This window comes from Glycine max, chromosome 3 (assembly GCF_000004515.6).
Source record: "Glycine max cultivar Williams 82 chromosome 3, Glycine_max_v4.0, whole genome shotgun sequence".
In the NCBI taxonomy this organism is placed as follows: domain Eukaryota; kingdom Viridiplantae; phylum Streptophyta; class Magnoliopsida; order Fabales; family Fabaceae; genus Glycine; species Glycine max.
Window position 1 is genome coordinate 28,807,292 of NC_016090.4, and position 18,795 is coordinate 28,826,086.

The 18,795-nt window shown below is 31.5% G+C and overlaps 1 protein-coding gene across 1 annotated transcript; it reads left to right on the forward strand.

Moving 5' to 3' along the window:
• The first annotated feature begins 6,550 nt into the window (after positions 1 to 6,550).
• Positions 6,551 to 18,788, forward strand: LOC100809660 (uncharacterized). The gene is made up of 15 exons (XM_014774201.1): positions 6,551 to 6,585; positions 10,598 to 10,658; positions 11,696 to 11,730; positions 12,166 to 12,325; positions 12,416 to 12,683; positions 12,775 to 12,859; positions 12,935 to 13,008; positions 13,162 to 13,252; positions 13,350 to 13,413; positions 13,527 to 13,627; positions 13,800 to 13,920; positions 14,013 to 14,183; positions 14,272 to 14,331; positions 14,425 to 14,490; positions 18,489 to 18,788. The coding sequence occupies exons 1-15, from the start codon at positions 6,551 to 6,553 to the stop codon at positions 18,786 to 18,788; spliced, it is 1,692 nt and encodes a 563-aa protein (XP_014629687.1).
• Positions 18,789 to 18,795: the final 7 nt, after the last annotated feature.

Consider the following 18,795-nt stretch of genomic DNA (forward strand, 5'->3'; position numbering starts at 1 on the left):
GGGTTAGGGAGTTAGGTGTTACTGAATACTCTTTAGCACAACATACAAGATTTCATTTAAATACAATCTTAGAGCCAAGTTCATCCCAGTACAACATTTCATTTAACTAGTGTCAAAACTTTTGCCATCTTCATAGCAAATAATCCTAGGCAATACATGCAAAAAAAAAAATATTCTACATAAATATATCACATGGACCCACATAAATATAGCTCATGGACCTACATAAATATATACCATCATCAAGGACCTACATAAATATATACCATTATCATGTTTCATTCAAACAAAAGATAAAAACTAGCAGTTTTTGGTAGGTGTCTAACCTCTGAAACAAAAATATTTTAAGAGTTGTTACTTGTTCTGTCTCAATATAGTTTACAATGGATTATAACCCGAGCTCCTGAAGCAACCCTGTAAATCAAACTCATCAATCAATGACTGAAAATTGTAAATCAAACAACATTAACTAGAATTTATACTGAGTTCTTGATGAAGAAAAACAATGACAACTTATATTGGTAGAATATATAGTTGTACACGTATGTATTTTTTGTTGATTATTTCAAATGACAGCATTTGTTTCCAAAGTTAAATTGATAAAAGAAGTTGGTGTATATGTTTGCTTGAAGCATATGGAAATAAAGTGTAGTAATTTGGTACTAAAGAAAATTATTTGAATTAAAATTGAGCGAGTCAAACAAACAAAACTACTGCAACATTTCTAAATATATTGTCTATGTATCCCTCATGAGTTGGAAAAAGGCAACATTGCTTCTCAAATTTAGCACGTACGCAGAGGCACGAAGCTTACCTCGAACCCAACAGTCACAATGGCAGCGAGACTGGCAGTGAGATCAGTGACAATGAAGCTTACCCCATACCTCAGGTCACCACGAGTTCCCTAATCCTTGCAGCAGAAACCAAAAAAGGTCCTTGGGTTAACCACGAGTTCCCAAAACAGACCTAGTTTTTCAATATAACAACATAGGTAAGTTACAATGAAGACATGAAGCTCAGACGAAATGTATCTAGGTATGTTGGCGATGGACAACAAAAAGCGAGCAGTCACGGTCGTCAGCGTGATGGAGAAAGCTTAGATGCAGAACACGAAGAAGATGAAGAGAGCGCAAGCAAAATAGGTTGCATATCATATAATTTAAAATGTAATTCTAACATCGACTTTCAATACAAAACCAATGTTAACAAAATGATGTTAACGTTAACATCGGTTTTCTTCAAGAAACTGATGTTAACTTGTCATACGTTAACATCGATTTTCAGAAAACCGATGTTAATGAACATAGGTTAACATCGGTTTTCTTCAAACCCGATGTTAACTAAGAGACATTAACATCAGTTTTTTCAAAACCGATGTTAACAAATTAATTTTAACATCGGTTTTACAAAAATTGATGTTAACGGATGCACATTATTTACAATTATGCCACCGCGTTTATGTTAACATCGATTTTATCAAAAATCGATGTTAATCTCCCGATGTTAAATCTGATTTTTGTAGTAGTGAGTGTTTATATCAGCAATTAAAAACATGATGTGTTTATAGCCATAAGGACACAAACATGAATTAAATTCCATTGAAACTTTTGCTCACCATGGTTTAGGAAGAAATGCCATTGAAACTTTTAATGGGATGATCCATAGGGGACTAAAACCAAATGCAGTAACATTTGTTAACCTTTCAAAAGGATGTAGCCATGCAGGAATGGTTGAGGACGGGTTAAACTACTTTAATTCCATGGAAAAGATTTATGGGGTAGTCCCTAAAGAAGAGCATTACAGTTGTGCTATTGATTTGCTAGGTAGAGCTGGAAAGCTTAAAGAAGCAGAAGACTTTATAAATAACATGTCTTTGGCTGGTGTTCTTTTCTTGGGGCTTGTAAAATTCATGGGGACATGGAAAGGGCCAAACTTGCAGCAGACAAATTGATGAAGGCTGAACCTAAAAATAGTGTGGCTCATGTTTGGCTTTCAAATATTTACGCAAAAGAAAAACAATGGGAAGATGTACGAAGTTTGAGGAAGATGATAAAAATTAGCAACATGAACAAGTAGCCAGGTTATAGTTGGGTTGATATTAGAAATAAAACCCATGTGTTTGGGGTTGAAGACTGGTCTCATCCTCAAAAGAAAGAAATTTATGAAAAGCTTGATAGTCTTCTTGATCAGATAAAGCGAATCGGGTATGTTCCTCAAACAGAATCAGTTCTGATTGAAATGGATGACAATTTGAAGGAGAAGCTTCTTCATTATCACAGCGAGAGGCTAGCCGTGGCATTTTCATTACTAACCTGTCCAGCTGGGATGCCAATCATTGTCAAGAAATATTTAAGAGTTTGCTCCGATTGCCATTCTGCATTAAACTTTATTTCTAAGGTTACGGAAAGAAATATCAGCAGGTTTCATCATTTCTCCAATGGTTCATGTTCCTGTGGAGATTACTGGTAATGCTTAAAAGCCTGAAAGTTTTTGGAAAGATATGATGCTTCGTGCTAGAAAACCATATTGAATGAAATTCCAATGACATTTTAATTTTTTCTATTGTTTGCCTCACCATTCAAAACAAGTGATATGTACATGCTGAATTAACTTAATTATTAACAAGGGTGAGTCTTCAAGTTTTCATGGTATCTATGTCATGTGAAATTCTTTACGATGAGATTTGTTGAAATTCATTTTTCCTTGGATGCCTGGCTAAATTTGGATTGTTGTCTTATTATGTCTCACATGGGTATCAATAAGGCACTAAACCGATAATGACCCTGGAAAAGAGAGTGGCCAAGGATGTTGGATTGGCTTCAGGTTCAAAGATTACTGAAGTGTTGATGTTTCAGCTACTCGGAACCAAAGAAAAGTGCAAGGGTTGAGTTAGAACAAGAGAGCCTTTTACAGAAACAGTGCTGTGTTGTAGTGTTATAAAAAGTGGTAGGCGAGCTGGGATTTTAGGGCAATTAATGGTGGGGTTTGGGGATTAAACAAGGATTTTGAGCGAGAAATAGAAAGAGACCAAGAAAAATTATAGGCGAAATCATTAACAAGAATTTTGAGGTCAATAGTTTTACTATAAACATAGTTTGACACATAGCAATATAGGATCTTTTTTTTCATCTATGTAGTCGACCTACCTAACGGGAAAAGGTTTCGTTGTTATTTGTTTTTAGGAAAATGAAAGAAAAGGTAAAGGATTCCAAAACAAAGAAGCAGTTAAGGTGAGCCCTTCCATGGATTAGAGTCCAGACCATTCAACAAACTCATTCTTAGATATTTTTGTTATGGTGTTAATAAAATAGAACATCATAAGTATTTTAAGACTTGTGAGAGTTTCTCTTGCACTCTCACATGACTTGTGTCTATCATGTTTTCCAAGTGTCCTAAGGTTTGATCACTAGTCATATATTATATGGTCTTGGATTGAGATTAGTTCTAGTTTATCTATTTTGTATGTCTGCTTGATTAGTGTTCATTAAAAAAAGTTGATTAGTGTTTATATCAGCAATTAAAAACATGATGCGTTTATAACCATAAGAGCTATTGGTGCGTACTTGTGATTCCCATTTTTTTACAATAATCAATTATAATTCTCATTTGATTATTCTATAAATAATAAGATATATATGATAAAAAAAAAAAAAAAAACACTGACTCTTGTTTAATTCCTTTGATACTGCTCAGGGCAAGATTTTGGAGGAGCGAAATAAGGAACTTAATTTCCTTCTGGTACGTGGCATTCTCCTTTTCTTTTTCAAAGTATATACACAGAATTGAGAAAAATATTTTTTTTTTCTATTAACAAAGCACCACGAATATAAATTTTATTTGATCTGTTTCGGTGAATAAGAAAACTTTATTTTAAACAATAAACCTGAAAGTCTGAAACTATGCATTCTATTCATATGGCTTAATAATTAGTTTCCAACTGATGTGGACTGTATTACATTCAGTTTAGAATTATGCTGTACAGTAATGATTTGACTGTAATTTCATTATTGTGGCTCTAACCTTTAGGAATGTGCAATGTAGCAGTATTTTCTTTGATCACAGCAATAGCATTTCTCTACCTGGATGGAACCCAATGTACCAATTTTAAAAGGAATAATATTTATGTAACCATCTTTAGCTAAATTATTAAAGAATTTAAATAGGAGGGTAAGCAATCGAATTAATAAATCTATCAATTCAATCTAATTAAAATTAAATTGAGAAATAGATTTATAATTTTGAATCCAATTAAAGCTCAACTCAACTTACATATAATTAAATTATTGATATAAAATTTTTAAATTAAAGATAATACATTCTTAAGGTAATAATTTTTTTAAGTTTATCTTTTTTTATTTTAAGATAATATATTATTTTATGAACAATATTATGAATATATATTTATAATTTATTTTTTCTGTTTATTATATAAATAATACAATATTGTATAAATATTAATTTTTTGAATTCTTACAATTCTGTAAAAAAATATCTTTATTATTTTTTAGTTTAAAGATTTTTTTAAGATGACAATTTTTTAATGATCCAAGTTGATAATTAACCAATTCAATCTAATCCAATTAATTGGATTGGGTTGGTAAAACAAAAGGTAAACCCAACTCAATTAAATTAGATTAAAAAATATAAGCATTAATGTGTGTCCGCAACTTCTACCATTCAATTCATGTTTCTAATTTGGATCGATATCCTTCTTGCTTCACACATGGTTGATATAACACATCTACTAACCCAGCCGTATACTGATGGATTTGTTATCAAAGTCACAAATGCCTAAGTGTATTTTTTATTTTCAGTAGACACACATTTCAAAACATGTTAAACTCAAACTATATATGAGTCTAGTATCATTGGATTTAACATCCATTTTAAGTATATGTTTGCTGCAGCGTATTGTGAGTAAACCGTATAGTTTTAGTTGTTCAATATATAATTGCAAAGTTTAGTTTTATTAATTGAAATATATGTGGATCACTAAAATAAATGACTGAACTTAAAACACACATTAGTTTAGTAGATTAGTAGAGTGTATAAATTATTATATATATGTCTAAGCATATTATTAAGGCTTTGGATGTTCTTGCACAATTCAGTTATTCTCCACCTCTGACTGAGTTGGATGTTATTAGTGTGAATATCTTCTGACATTAACTATTCCATGTCACATTTTATTCATTTTTATATAAAATCAATCACTGTGAATTACGAATTTTGAATTTCAGGTTCGTCAAGAAATGTCTCTCGTTGTTTTAACTATAATTTCATGTCTGGTCCCAATTCTTCAGCATGCAGAGGTCATTATCACGTCACATTCTTGAATTATAATTTTGGTCATGTTCAGTTGTTGACTGTCTTGTTGTTTATAGGGAATCAACAAGTCACTTATAGAATAGGCTAGCATGGGTCTGTCTTGCTATTTATAGGGACTCAAGAATCTTGGTGCACAGCTTTGTCAATGTAAGTTGTACCACTTATGTGTTTTGTATAGTAATGACTTTCACAATGAGCACATAACAAATATATTTGGTTCTCTTTAGTTTGCTGCTATAAGAAAATGTTTTGAAATTCATAAATGATTTTGCAATTTTTAGTGCATGATAAATTTTGTGAATAAATTACTCGTCATTATAGAAGTTTGTCTTCAACATAAGATGAGAAATTGGTTTTAGTGTTGTTTCCTTGGGAGTGTGATCAGTTCAGTTTCAATGGTGGTGGTTGAGATAAGAGATGGATGTTTTTCTTTCAAAAAAAAGATGGAGAATATTTGATTGAGTGGCCTAAAAAGCATTTTAGATTCATAACGACATTGTTTTGCTTTTAGGAAATGAAAATATGGTTGGTTTTGCATTCGGTTTCTCTAAAACTTGACTTTGCGTCATGTTGAACAGAATTTACAATAAAATAGTGCAATATATTGCAACCATTAATTGCTGTTGAAATCCCATATCCATTATAGATATGACTAAAGTAAAGCTTATAAAGTTTTAGGCAATAGTTTTTTGGGTTTAGTTAAAGGTTAGGCTCAATTCAAGAAGTATTGTGGTAATTTTTTACTGTGAAATTCATACATTGAGGATCCCCATTTAATATCTTAATATTAACATTTTTACTTTAGATGTTAGCAGCTGAGATCTCCTTGGGAGTCTAAATGGTATTAATCACACAAAAAATGCGTATTGTGTTCAAGGCATTTTCTCTCTTAAGAAGCTGAAAGTCCTCTACCTTGTAATAAAATCTTAGATAATGCCTTTTGAGAACTTAGAATAGTCAATAGTAGTGCCTGTAATTTTGTATTTATTTAAATATTTGGAATTCATGCATAGTAACACATAAAGGAGAGTAAAGCAATATCTCAACCTCTTCACTTTACAAATTGATCATAATATTAGATGTCCACTGTTACATAGAGATCTATGTGCTATGGTATGCTCCTATTCACTCGGTAAATTTTTTTACATGTAGACTTGTAAAGTTATTTGTATTTTACATTTGTTTTCAGATTAAATTCTTTCTACCTAACTTTGTTTACACAATGAAGTCTGCCAAGTCTTACATGGGTATAAGCAGGTTAGTGTTGCTTCACTTTCGGGTGTGCATCCGCCTAGGGAATTACATGTTTATGGTATAGTTGTAATACATTCCTCATGGAAATGAAACTATAATCCCATATTTTTACTTTGTTGATGTGTTGTGGTGTGTGTTGTTGTTAAGAGATCGAGTTTGAGAAAGAATAATGGAAAGAACACCATGTTGTGATAGTTGAAGAGGATGAAATTCTTTCTGGTTATATCAAGAAAAATGGTGGTCATGGAAGCTGGCGTTCCCTTCCAAGGATGGCAGGTTTTGACACTTTGATTGCTCTTTTCTTGTTACCTTGCTTAATTTGTATTAGTTTTTGTTGAAATCACTTTAGTTTTTGTTAAGTATGTTACCTAAATTAAGTATGTTAGTATGTTACCTAACTTTGTTTAAATTTGGCTTTAATCCTTGTTTCCAAGTGACTTGGATGATTTTATTTTGGTCCCTTTAATGTTAGTGACATAGTTCCATTGCACTGAGTTATTTGAAGTTTACAACAATATTGGGTTGAAGAGTAAGAAAGTTGTGCTCTGTTTGGCTCACATTCATGGAATGATGCTATGGTAACATCAATGCATTCACGATATCAACTTTTTAGCATCTCCAAGTCCTTCGTTGTTTATTTATGCTCTCACTGCATTGAGTGCTTCAAGTGTGCCTCTGGGGTGTTAAAAAAGACCATCATCTTAGAAATCAAGCCTTCTAAGATAGTTGTCACGAAACAACCGTCTTAGAAGATAAACTTTCTAAGACAGTTGTTTTGTAAGAATCGTCTTAGAATGTCTACTTTCTAAAACGGTTGTTTTGTAGGAACTGTCTTAGAAGGCCTGTTTTCTAAGACATTTGTTTTGTAAGAATTGTCTTAGAAGACCCACTTTCTAAGATGATTCTGATGTAATAATCATCTTAGAATGCCCGCTTAAAAAAGTCACATTTTCGACGATGATGTTTTTCATAACCGTCGTCAATGGTGTTTCACTTTTAATGACATTAGCTATAACGACGGTAAAAAATTATCATTGAAAATCCAATTTAACCGTTGTTAAAAAGTTTATTGTAGTTGTGCTGTCACGTGTCATTATCTAATTGGTCAGTGAAATGGTAAATGAAAATTAACGACCAATAAGACAATGACACGTTGCAGACATGTGACAGTTAATATATTTTTTTTGTTAACAATCAACGTCAAATTTTAATCATAAGGACTCAAATAGCCAATTTGAAAAAAAAAAGGACTCTAATAGTGAATTAGAATATAAGAGAACTGATTTAGTGAATTGGGATATATAAGAAGACTATTTTTGTAATTAAGTCTATAATATAAGAATAAAAACATAAAAATAGTGTAAATATAAGAACTCAATAATTAATTAAATCTAATGATTATTAACTTTTTTAAAAATAAATTACTCAAATCTATGATGATCGAATTCAAGTCTTTACTATTGCCACCGTTTGATCGTGCTTTTATTTCTGTTTTCTCTCGTTGCAACCGTGATTCGTAGGGGTCAAATAGATTGTAATCCATTTTAGGTCAATCTGTGCAATCTTGATTCGCAAGGCCAAATAAATCACAATTATTAGACAAAATCATTCAATAGAATAGGGATCAAATAATTGATTAATTCATAGATTTCCCTACAATTTTTTCCTTAACCAATAGAAATTGTGATTCTAATTAAAATGGGATAGTGACTAGTGAGCTATTTTTCAACTAAGAATTCGAATTTGTTATTAGAGGTCGAATTTGGTTAAATTAAGTTATTTAGGTCTAATTTGTCATGTAAAAAAAAAGTTAGTTCTAATTTGTTTCATAAACTTAAGTATTTGACAATTTTTTTTCTGTTTAAAATTCCTTTTGATAGAAATAAGTATCTTTTATGAAAAATTAAAAAAATAAGTATAAATTATTAAATCATCAATTTAATAATATATATATATATATAATGATTAATCTTTGTCAAAAAATTTGACTAGTTATTTTTAAAAAAAGGATCAGTTTGTTTAAACTTAAAATAATTAATTTTAAAATAAGTATTTTTTAAAATAAAAAATGCTTATTTAAGAAGAGGATAAATTTTGCTTCTTGAAATAAGCAAAAAGCTACATTTTTAAGCATAAAAAATTTATATAAACACACTAAAAAAATAAAAATAAAAATAACTATTTATTTTATTAAAATGTGTTTTCTTTCAACAAATAAATTTAAACAAACATAATTAAAATCTCTCCTCTTTATTGCATATCTTCTCTATCTAAGAACATAGTCAAACTTATATAAAAGGGGAGTGTAACCATGAAAGACGTCATATTCCATTCAAAGTATTTATAATTATACGTTACAAAATATTAATTATATTAATAACTAATTTATCAAAATTAGTATTTTACAAGTGTCATGAAAATTATCTATTTGAATTTGTACTGAATTCTTTTAGCATTTTTTTTCCTAATGTATACTAGCAAACAATTAACCAAAAACTCATCTTCCATCTTATTGTAAACTGTAATATTGACAATATTTATAGCTGAAATAAATTGCTACATTTGATACTAGAAACATGTTAGAGCCTCACAAACAATGCTAAGGAGAACAAAGATGCAAAATAACAAAAACCGATATGAAAAATAGTTATATGAAGAGAGAATTGTTGTATCAAAACTTGTTTATTGGCAAAGATGAGTAAATAACCTTCAATTTTCAAATCAAATATAATCAAATAAATTCCATGAAAAATGAAGTCATTTTAGTTGCAAATTGAATCATTTATAACTTTCAGAATGACAATAGCAAATTATATAAAAATGTATTAAAAAGAGAGATAAATGATACTCACGTATTGTTTGTTCATACATGAAAAAAAAAAAAAGAGTTATAATATGAACTTGATATGGTTAAAGGAAAAAGAAAAAAAAGACATCTACAATTGAATTCCTTCTACTAATATTATACCAATTAATATTTGTTGATAAAAAAATATTTAAACTCAAAAAAACACTTACATAAATACATAGATCTATTTTACTAATAATTAATTTATTTCCATGAACTTGTCTATATTATTCATAAAAAAGACGTATATAAAAATTAAATTGAGAATCCCCATTACATATAAGCAGGACTAAATTACATGTTTAACCTTGATAAAAATTATAACAATAGACAAAAAATATTATTATAACTTTTAATGATTACAAATCATATATTTTTTTGTTGACAATGTTGTTCACATATGGTTGTTCTCACTAAAAAATAGTGATTAATATTTGTTGGAATCGTAAATGCAAATAAGATAAGTATTATCTTTCAACATCATTTATCTAATCTACTATATTATAAAAGAGAACCCCAGGAAAATTACTAGTGTGTCCCTTCTTAGAAAATTGTCACCTGTATGTTTTGCTGGTTTTATTGTCATTTTGATGTGTTAAATTACTGGTGTGACCCTTCTTAGAAAATTGTCACCTGTCCCTTTTGCTGGGTTTATTGTCATTTTGATGTGTTTTTTGTTTGTCCTCAGCTTCTACACGTGGGTGGTTTACATGTTGATTTTTTATCTGCAATGGTTTACGTGTTAAGCAAATGGTTTACGTGTTAATTGTTTTGATCAGCAAGGAATTTTTGTGCCATGTGTTTGATGGCTAAGGTAGCTTCCACTCTTTGATTGGGCACATGGTTTGGGGGTTTTGTGCAATACCGTTGGTTGTTGTTGTATCATTTTGGTTTGTTTCTTTTTCAAGTTTGAAAGCAAAACTGGATTTGAAGGTGTGAGGCTCGGCTCTGGTTGTTTCTTTACTAACTTTTATGTGCATGACTGTGATTTTCGTTTTTGTTTTCCAGTTTGGTTTTGTTCTGTTGTTGGGGTTGTTCTGTTTTTTTCTTTAATGTCATTGTGTTCGGTCTGGTGTTCGGTTGGTTGTGAGAACAAAAGGTAATGTTTTTTTTGTTGAATGTCTTTGTTCACTAACTTTTATATTGTGCATGGCTGTGATTTTACAGTTTTTCTTTGGTTGACAAGTTTCTTTTGGGGTTTGCTTTTCCTCCGTTGCTGGGTTTGACTGTGAGAAGAAAATGTAATGTTTATGTTGTGCATGTGTTTTTTAGCTTTCGTTTGGCTTTTGCTGGGTTTGTTCTGATTTTGTTGTCCTTTTGTTTTCTTCTTTGGGTGCAACACGTCTGTGGTTTACGTGTTTGTTTTTTTCCTCAAAAAAAATTGTTGTCCCATGTGTCTGATGGATAAGCTAGCTTGCATTGTTTGATTGGACAGGTGGTTTGGGTGTTTTGCAGAATGGTGTTGGCCGTTGTTGTGTTATTTTCGCTTGTTTTAGTTTTCAGTTTGAGAGCAAAAGTGTTTGTTTGATTGGTCGTTTGTTTTCTAACTTTTATGTTGTGCATGGCTCCTATATGATACGTGTTGATTTTTTTATTAGCAAGTGGTTTACGTGTTGATTTTTTTATCAGCAAGTGGTTTACATGTTAAGTAAGTGGTTTACGTGTTAACTTTTTTATTAGCAAGGAATTTTTGTGCCATGTGTTTAATGGCTAAGCTAGCTTCTACTCTTTGATTGGGCACGTGGTTTGGGGGTTTTGTGCAATGTCGTTGGTTGTTGTTGTGTCATTTTCGTTTCTTTCCCAGTTTGGTTTAGCTTTGTTGTTCGGTTGGTTGTGAGAACAAAAGGTAATGTTTTTTTTTGAATGTGTTTGTCTAATTTTTCTATTGTGCATGACTGTGATTTTACATTTTTCCTTTGGTTGAGAAGTTTGTTTTGCAGTTTAGTTTTGCTGAGGTTGATTGGGAGAAGCTAAGGTAATTGTTCATGTTGTACATTCTTTGCTTGACAGGTTTGTTTTACAGTTTGTTTAATTTTCAAGTTTCCGAGGAAAATTGTTTGTTTGTTTCATCGTTTGTTTTCTAACTTTTATGTTGTACATGGCTGTGATTTTCCTTTTTGTTTCCCAGTTTGGTTTAGCTTTGGTGTTTGGTTGGTTGTGAGAACAAAAGGTAATGCTTTTTTTGTTGAATGTCTTTATCTAATTTTTGTATTGTGCATGGCTGTGATTTTGCAGTTTTTTTTAATTGTCAATTTTGTTTTGCAGTTTAGTTTTGCTGAGTTTGATCTAGAGAACCTAAGGTGATATTCATGTTGTGGATTCTTTGATTGAGTAGTTTGTTTTACAGTTTGGCTTTGTTTGGTTGTTAGTTTTGAGTGTGGCAAATGGAAATTATACTTTTGTACCCAAGTTTGGGTTTGGCTGAGAGAAGTTGAGGTTTGAGTTGAGGATGGTTGTTTTTGTATGGTTTGTTAATTTTGGTGTTAATGGATTTTTATATGTTAATTCTGTTTAGTCACATGTGCATATGTTTTGTCCATATGTTTATTTTTACTGATTTATATGGAGTTTATTGTGGTCTTATGTGTGTTTTATGAATTTTCTTCTTTGTTTTTTTGGTGACAGGCTGTTAGCTTTGGTTTGTAGTGGTTGAGGTGGTAGTTTATTTTTGTGCCCGTTTGACTATATGCTTGGTTTTTAACTGATGTTCTGTTTTTCTTGGAGTTGTTGTCCAGGGTTTCCGATTATAAAGTTATGGCACGTGTTGCTGATAAAATAAAATTGATAGATGGATCAAGGGAAGCTCTTAAGCTTTCTGTAAGGATCACTGATCTTTGGTTCATTGGGATTCCCGGAAAGACTGAACAAGCCGAAATGGTGGTTGTTGATTCTAATGTATATTTGTGGCAGTTTTTTGGGATTATAAATTATGTTATTATATTATTGGTCATTCAATGAAGTATTTATATCCTTTCTATATTGTAGGGAGATGAAATCCATGTTGTTTGCAAGCAGGATCAGCTGAAGTCTCGCAAGGCTGTTTTGAAAGAGAATTTTATTTATGTGATGCATAATTTTAAAGTTATCAAGAATGATGGGAAATTTAGAGTTTGTGATCATGAATATAAATTATGTTTTACTGGAGTTACTGTTGTTAGGCAATGTGATATGGAGCAGTTACCTTTTAGGAAATTCATATTTGTTTCTTTTTCCAGTGTCATTGCTGGTGATTTTAAAATTGGACTCTTGGTTGGTAAGATTGTTGTTTACAATTTGTGGATTGATTTTGATTGACTTGCTTATGCCTTTTTAAGTAAGATACATTTACCTTGTGGTTGTTTTAGATGTTATTGGCGTGGTTGATGAAGTGGTATTCCGATATGTGTCATCCAAAAATACGAGGGTTATTTTGAATTTAAAGGATTTGAGGTTATCTTTGACAATTTAATTTGAGTGTGTATGATTGTTGTTTGTAATTGATGATGATTAGCTGCTGATATACAGATACATTAATTGTTGTTTCCTTCTGATAGTGGCCAGGTACTATCCTGTACACTCTGGGAAAATTACTGCTTATAGTTTTTGTCTTATTTGAATGATATTGAAGATGAAAGGCCGATCGTTATTCTCTTAACTCATTCTAGGATTAAGGAAACACAGGGTCAGTGTAATGTTAGATTTCTCAATTTCCATGCTTGCTAGATTATATTTTTTTGGGGTCTAATCTGTAGGATCATATCCGGCATCGGTCAGTAATTCTTTCAAGGCGTCCAAACTCATGATCAATGACCTCGTGCTAGAAATTCAAGAATTTAGAGAGAGGTATTTTGGCAATGTGGTGCTTATGTGATTGTAATTTCAAATTGTTAAAAATATAAGTAATGTTTGCTAGGTTTTTGCATTTGTTGTATTGTTATAGTCTTTTAGATTTAGGGATCGAGGTTAGATCAATTTTGACGCCTATTGGACAAGGGAGTTCACAGGTTTCAGGCTCATCTCAATTATCATCAAAAGATGTGTTTCTGTCAAAGACTGAAGTAAAAAATATCTCTGAGATTAATGTCAGTTCAGAGGTGATGTTCTTATTCATTTGTAGCTTTTTCTTTGTAGAAAATCTAATGTCAGTTTCTTCAACCAGGAGTTTGTTTGTGTTATTGTCACCAAGATTACAACCATAGTGATGGACAACTATTCATGGTGCTATTCGGCTTGTGGTCAATGTTATAAAAAAGCTGACATGTAAACTGTGCCGTTCACATGTCCGTGTGGCAAAGAGAATGATCAACCTGTACTGAGGTGATTAATTCACTGTTTAATTAGTATGAGGTTCATCAAGTACTTTTTCTTATACAGGTATCTATATTGGCAGGTATCGGGTTGAGGTGATGGTTAGTCATAAGGGTGAACAAACCAAATTTTTGATCTGGGATCGTGAATGTGCACAGTTAATTGGTCAGTCAGCAGATGAAGTCAACAGGCTAAAAATAGAAGTATGTTATTGTATTGTCATGCAATGTTTTTAAATTTACACTGAACATTTGTTACCTTGCTATCAATTTTTATTCTTCTTTTTCTGCGCAAGGATGGGGATGTTGATTTAAATGCCTCTCCTCAAGCACTAGATAGGCTATTGGGTTGTTTCCTTGCATTCAAAGTGAAGGTGCAACCAAGGTTCAGGAATTCTGTTGTTCTTAAATATTCAGATGAATTAGAGTTGATCAATGTTGTGCTAGATATGATTCCCAATAGTGAGGTTGTGTTTTGTCAAATCTATTTTAGTTATTGTGAGTGTATGCATATATTCCATTCTTTTTTTAACTTTCGATTCATATATCATCTAGCCATGTTGCAAGATCGAGAATTCAATACTTGAGTCGACCGATCCTACAGTGCTTGAATCTGTGAGCTAACATTGTCTTTCTCTAGTTTTCTTGGTGTATGTTGCAATAATGGTAATAAAATTTAGCTGACTCATCAATCAATATTTGATGCAGCAATCTCTGTCTATTACAGCTGATCATGATCGGTCAATGCTTGCCTCAAGTGATGCAGCAATCTCTGTCTATTATAAGCTGACATTTACTAATTAAAAACTCAGTTTTTTGACTAATCAAATATTAATGGTAAGTCATTAGAATCAGTAAAATACGAAATTGTTATTGCACAGATAATTTGGAAATTTAGTATAATCAGTGCTAAGTGAGGACAGATTCAACGCAAGGATTGCTATTGCACAACTAATTTGGAAATTTAGTATAATCAGTGCTAAGTGAGGACAGATTCAAGGCAAGAATTATTTCGATTCTATTAGAGATGAGAATTGCAAATATGACACATTGATCAATTAAAGAGAGATTGGACAGCGTTCAATATCAAAGTTTTCTCTACCCTGCATCTTTAGTTGTAGTTTTGTGTTGTAATTTCAATTTAATGTTAAATTTCCTTTTTTATCTTTCTCTACCCTGCATATTTAGTTATAGTTTTGTGTTGTGATTTCAATTTGATGCTCGATTTTTTTTATTATAATGATAACTGTCAAAATGTCTAATCACATTTAATCTAGCAAACACAAACTTGGTATTTGGCATCTCTTGCTTTATGTCAATTAAGATTTGTTTATTAAAATTTACGCCTGAATCTTCAGTTGCAAGATAAATCTGCTCATTAATTATGAAATCCATTATATAAAAATGTCAAATCATATTTAATCCCCCAAACCGGCATTTTATATTTGGCATCTCTTGGTTGATGTCAATTAACATTTTTTTATTAATTTACAAAATATTCCATCGTTTGTTGTAAATTGCGTTCTAAGTTTTTGACCTCTAAAAATGCAGATCAATCACATAGTGAATTCTATATCCAGAACTTACTCCTCTATATATAATATATCTTTACAGCTGAGTCTGATCATTCCTCCATGACTAATTTTCGAAACTACTTAAATTCAACTTGCATGTTTAATTTTGTTTTTATTACATAATTGAACATTTGGAATTACTTTGATGTATAATTTGGTCTCTGTGTATTTCAAATCTTTGTTGTGGTGAATTGATATACCAAAGAGCTTCATTGATATCAACTGCAAACATACAAAAGAATGCACATGCAAATGCATGTACCTCAGGTAAAGCCAGAATGTATAGAAAAGGTATCCTGCCAAAAAAAAAAAAAGGCTCAGCCTAACAGATCACATGAGACTAGTATAGATTCCACTCTGAAAGATATACAATGTCATGGTGAGAAATTATAAATAAGATGTTTTCTTTTATAAATACATTAATTTGTTCAACTTGACTTAATTTGTCTCTATTTTTAAGTCATGACAGCTGATTTATTAGAAGATATGAATTTTGAATCTCCACAAGGTATGATGATAGAAAATCCTTACTCACTTTTTTGCCCAAATTTTAATTATATCTATGATATCTAACGTAAATTTTCACATCATCTGATTCTAATTCTTTCTCAGACGATGAAAATTGTGAATCCAATACTAATGAAGCTACAATCGATACTGAAGGTAATAATTATAGCTTTGATATAACGTTAAGGATATCAACTGATATCCTTTAAATTAAATTCCACTATCTCATTAGGCAATTTCAGGCTATTCTGACTTGGGTGATCAGACCGTGCAATGTACACATTGCAGTGCAAAAATGTGGTATGATGAAAGAATTTCAAAAGATAGAAATACAACAAGTCCAAAATTCAGCTTATGTTGTGGAGATGGGAAAGTTGAGATTCCATTATTACAAAGTCCACCGAAATATCTTGAACGACTTATGTTTGATGGTAAAGCAAGTGATAGTAAAAATTATCAATGTAACATACAGGCATACAACATGATGTTTGCCTTTACGTCTGCTGGTATTAAGCTAGACAAATCAATTAATGAAAGTAGAGGACCTCCTACAATTAGAATTCAGGGTCAACCATGTCATCGAATAGGCAGCTTATTATCAATGCCTGGAAAGCAACCAAAATTTTCATAATTGTATATCTTTGATACGCAAAATGAAGTTGAAAATAGAATTAATACAATGAGGTAGTACTTCTTTTGTTTCTTTTATTATCAAATATGAAGTATTCTAATTGCGAAAGCATTTTTTGTCACACCAATGGATCTGTTTTTATATTGTTTTTTGCAGTCAACATGTTGGAATTCAACTAGAGATTGTTTCAACTTTAAGTCAAATGCTGGATGAGTACAATGTTCATGCAAAAAGTTTTAGAATGACCAGGGACAGATTGGCAGACACTTAAGTCAAAAATGTAAAATTGAGATTGATAGCTACACGTGAGAAAGATGGTCGTACATACAATCTCCCAAATGTTTCTGAAGTTGTTGCTCTAATTGTTGGTGATTTTGATCCAGACTCAAGATGGGATATTATTGTTGAAACTCAAAATGGAGAATTATAAAGAATCCATGAATTACACTCTAGCTATCTAGGACTCCAATACCCTTTACTCTTCCCTTATAGTGAAGATGGATATAGACCTGATATACTTCACCGTTGTACACCTAGCAGCAGAAAAAGGAAGACAAATCGTCTAAGGATGAGAGAGTGGTTTGCTTATAGACTACAGTCCAGATCAAATGAAGCACAAACTTTGTTGCATTCTAGAAAACTATTCCAACAATTCATTGTTGAAGCATACACGATGGTTGAGTCTGAAAGACTTAGCTACATTAGAAACAATAAAAAAAAAAACTTAGAGTTGACAAGTATTGCAGTTTACAAACATCATTAGATACTGGAAGTAGTAAAGGCTCTTCTAAAGGAAAAAGAGTGATTTTGCCGTCAACCTTTGTTGGCAGTCCACGCTATATGGACCAACTTTATTTTGATGGTATGGCAATATGCAACCATGTGGGTTCTCCAAATCTTTTTATTACTTTAACCTGTAATCCAAATTGGCCTGAAATCCGTATAGTGCTTGCACCTTTGAATCTAAAACCAACAGATAGACCGGATCTTATCTCACGTGTTTTCAGATTGAAGTATGAGTAGATGCTTTTTGACTTAACAAAAAAACACTTGCTTGGAAAAGTTGTCGCATGTGAGTTTGCCATTAATATGCTTTTTAAAGTTACACATTTGTTTATTCTTTTTAATTTTTCCTTGATATAATACAATTATACAAAATTTCTATATTACTGTTCCACTATTAATACAATTAGCTAACAATTGCATATATGCACACAATTGAATTTCAAAAAAGAGGACTTCCTCATGTGCATTTATTGCTATTCTTACATCCAGATAATAAATATTCATCTTCAAATGACATTGACCACATAATATCAGCAAAAATTCCTTCACATGAAAATGACCCTGAACTCTATACATTAGTCCAAAATCATATGGTACATGGACCATGTGGAATTCTCCAACCTAAGTCTCCATGTATGAAAGAAGGCAAGTGTAGCCGTTTTTACCCAAAAATGTTTCACCCTCAAACTGTTTTAGATTCAAATGGCTATCCAATCTATTGTAGAAGAAATGATGGTCGTACCATTTCAAGGAATGGAGTTATTAATAGATATATAGTACCTTACAATGAAAAATTGTTGAGGAAATACCAAGCACATATAAATGTTGAATGGTGTAATCAAAATACTTCCATTAAATATCTATTTAAATATATAAACAAAGGTTATGACAGAGTCACTGCTGTTGTTATTCATGATGATAATGGTACACTTGAGAATGCTATCAGTCAAAATGATGAGATTAAAGAATATGTGGATTGCAGGTAATAGTAATTCAACATGTATACTTAAGTTACTGATTGTTTCTTTAATTAATTCTTTTAATTATGATTTTTTTTTGTCAGATATATTTCTCCATGTGAAGCTACTTGGATAATTTTTTGTTTTCCAATACATGCTAGAAAGCCTGCTATGGAGAGATTACATTTTCATCTGCCAGGACAACACAGTGTTTTTTATGAAAATGATGATGATATAGATGATATCCTGTCAAAGCCAAGTATTTCAGATTCAAAATTCTTAGCCTGGATGAATAGCAACAAATGTTTTTCATAGGGTAGAAATCTGACTTATTCACAATTTGTTTCCAAATTTGTCTACAACCAAAAGGCTAGATCATGGAACCTTAGAAAGAAAGGCAATACAATTGGCAGGTTAATATGGGTTCCACCAACCACTGGTGAATTGTTTTATCTAAGAATGATGCTCACTGCATGTAAAGGAGCTACTTCATTTGAAGATATTAGAACAGTTGAAAATGTTCTATACCCTACATATAGAGAAGCATGCTTTGCAATGGGTTTTTTGCAAGATGACAGAGAATTTGTGGAAGCAATCAAAGAAGCTAAGGACTAGGGTACAA

What these genes read in the sequence shown, in the direction of transcription:
- LOC100809660 (XM_014774201.1), top strand. Translation starts at nt 6,551, where the DNA reads ATGAAGTCTGCCAAGTCTTACATGGGTATAAGCAG. An exon ending in TGGGAAAATTACTGCTTATA is followed by an intron (nt 13,009 to 13,161) that starts GTTTTTGTCTTA and finishes TCTAATCTGTAG; the next exon opens with GATCATATCCGGCATCGGTC. An exon ending in TCAACAGGCTAAAAATAGAA is followed by an intron (nt 13,921 to 14,012) that starts GTATGTTATTGT and finishes TTTCTGCGCAAG; the next exon opens with GATGGGGATGTTGATTTAAA.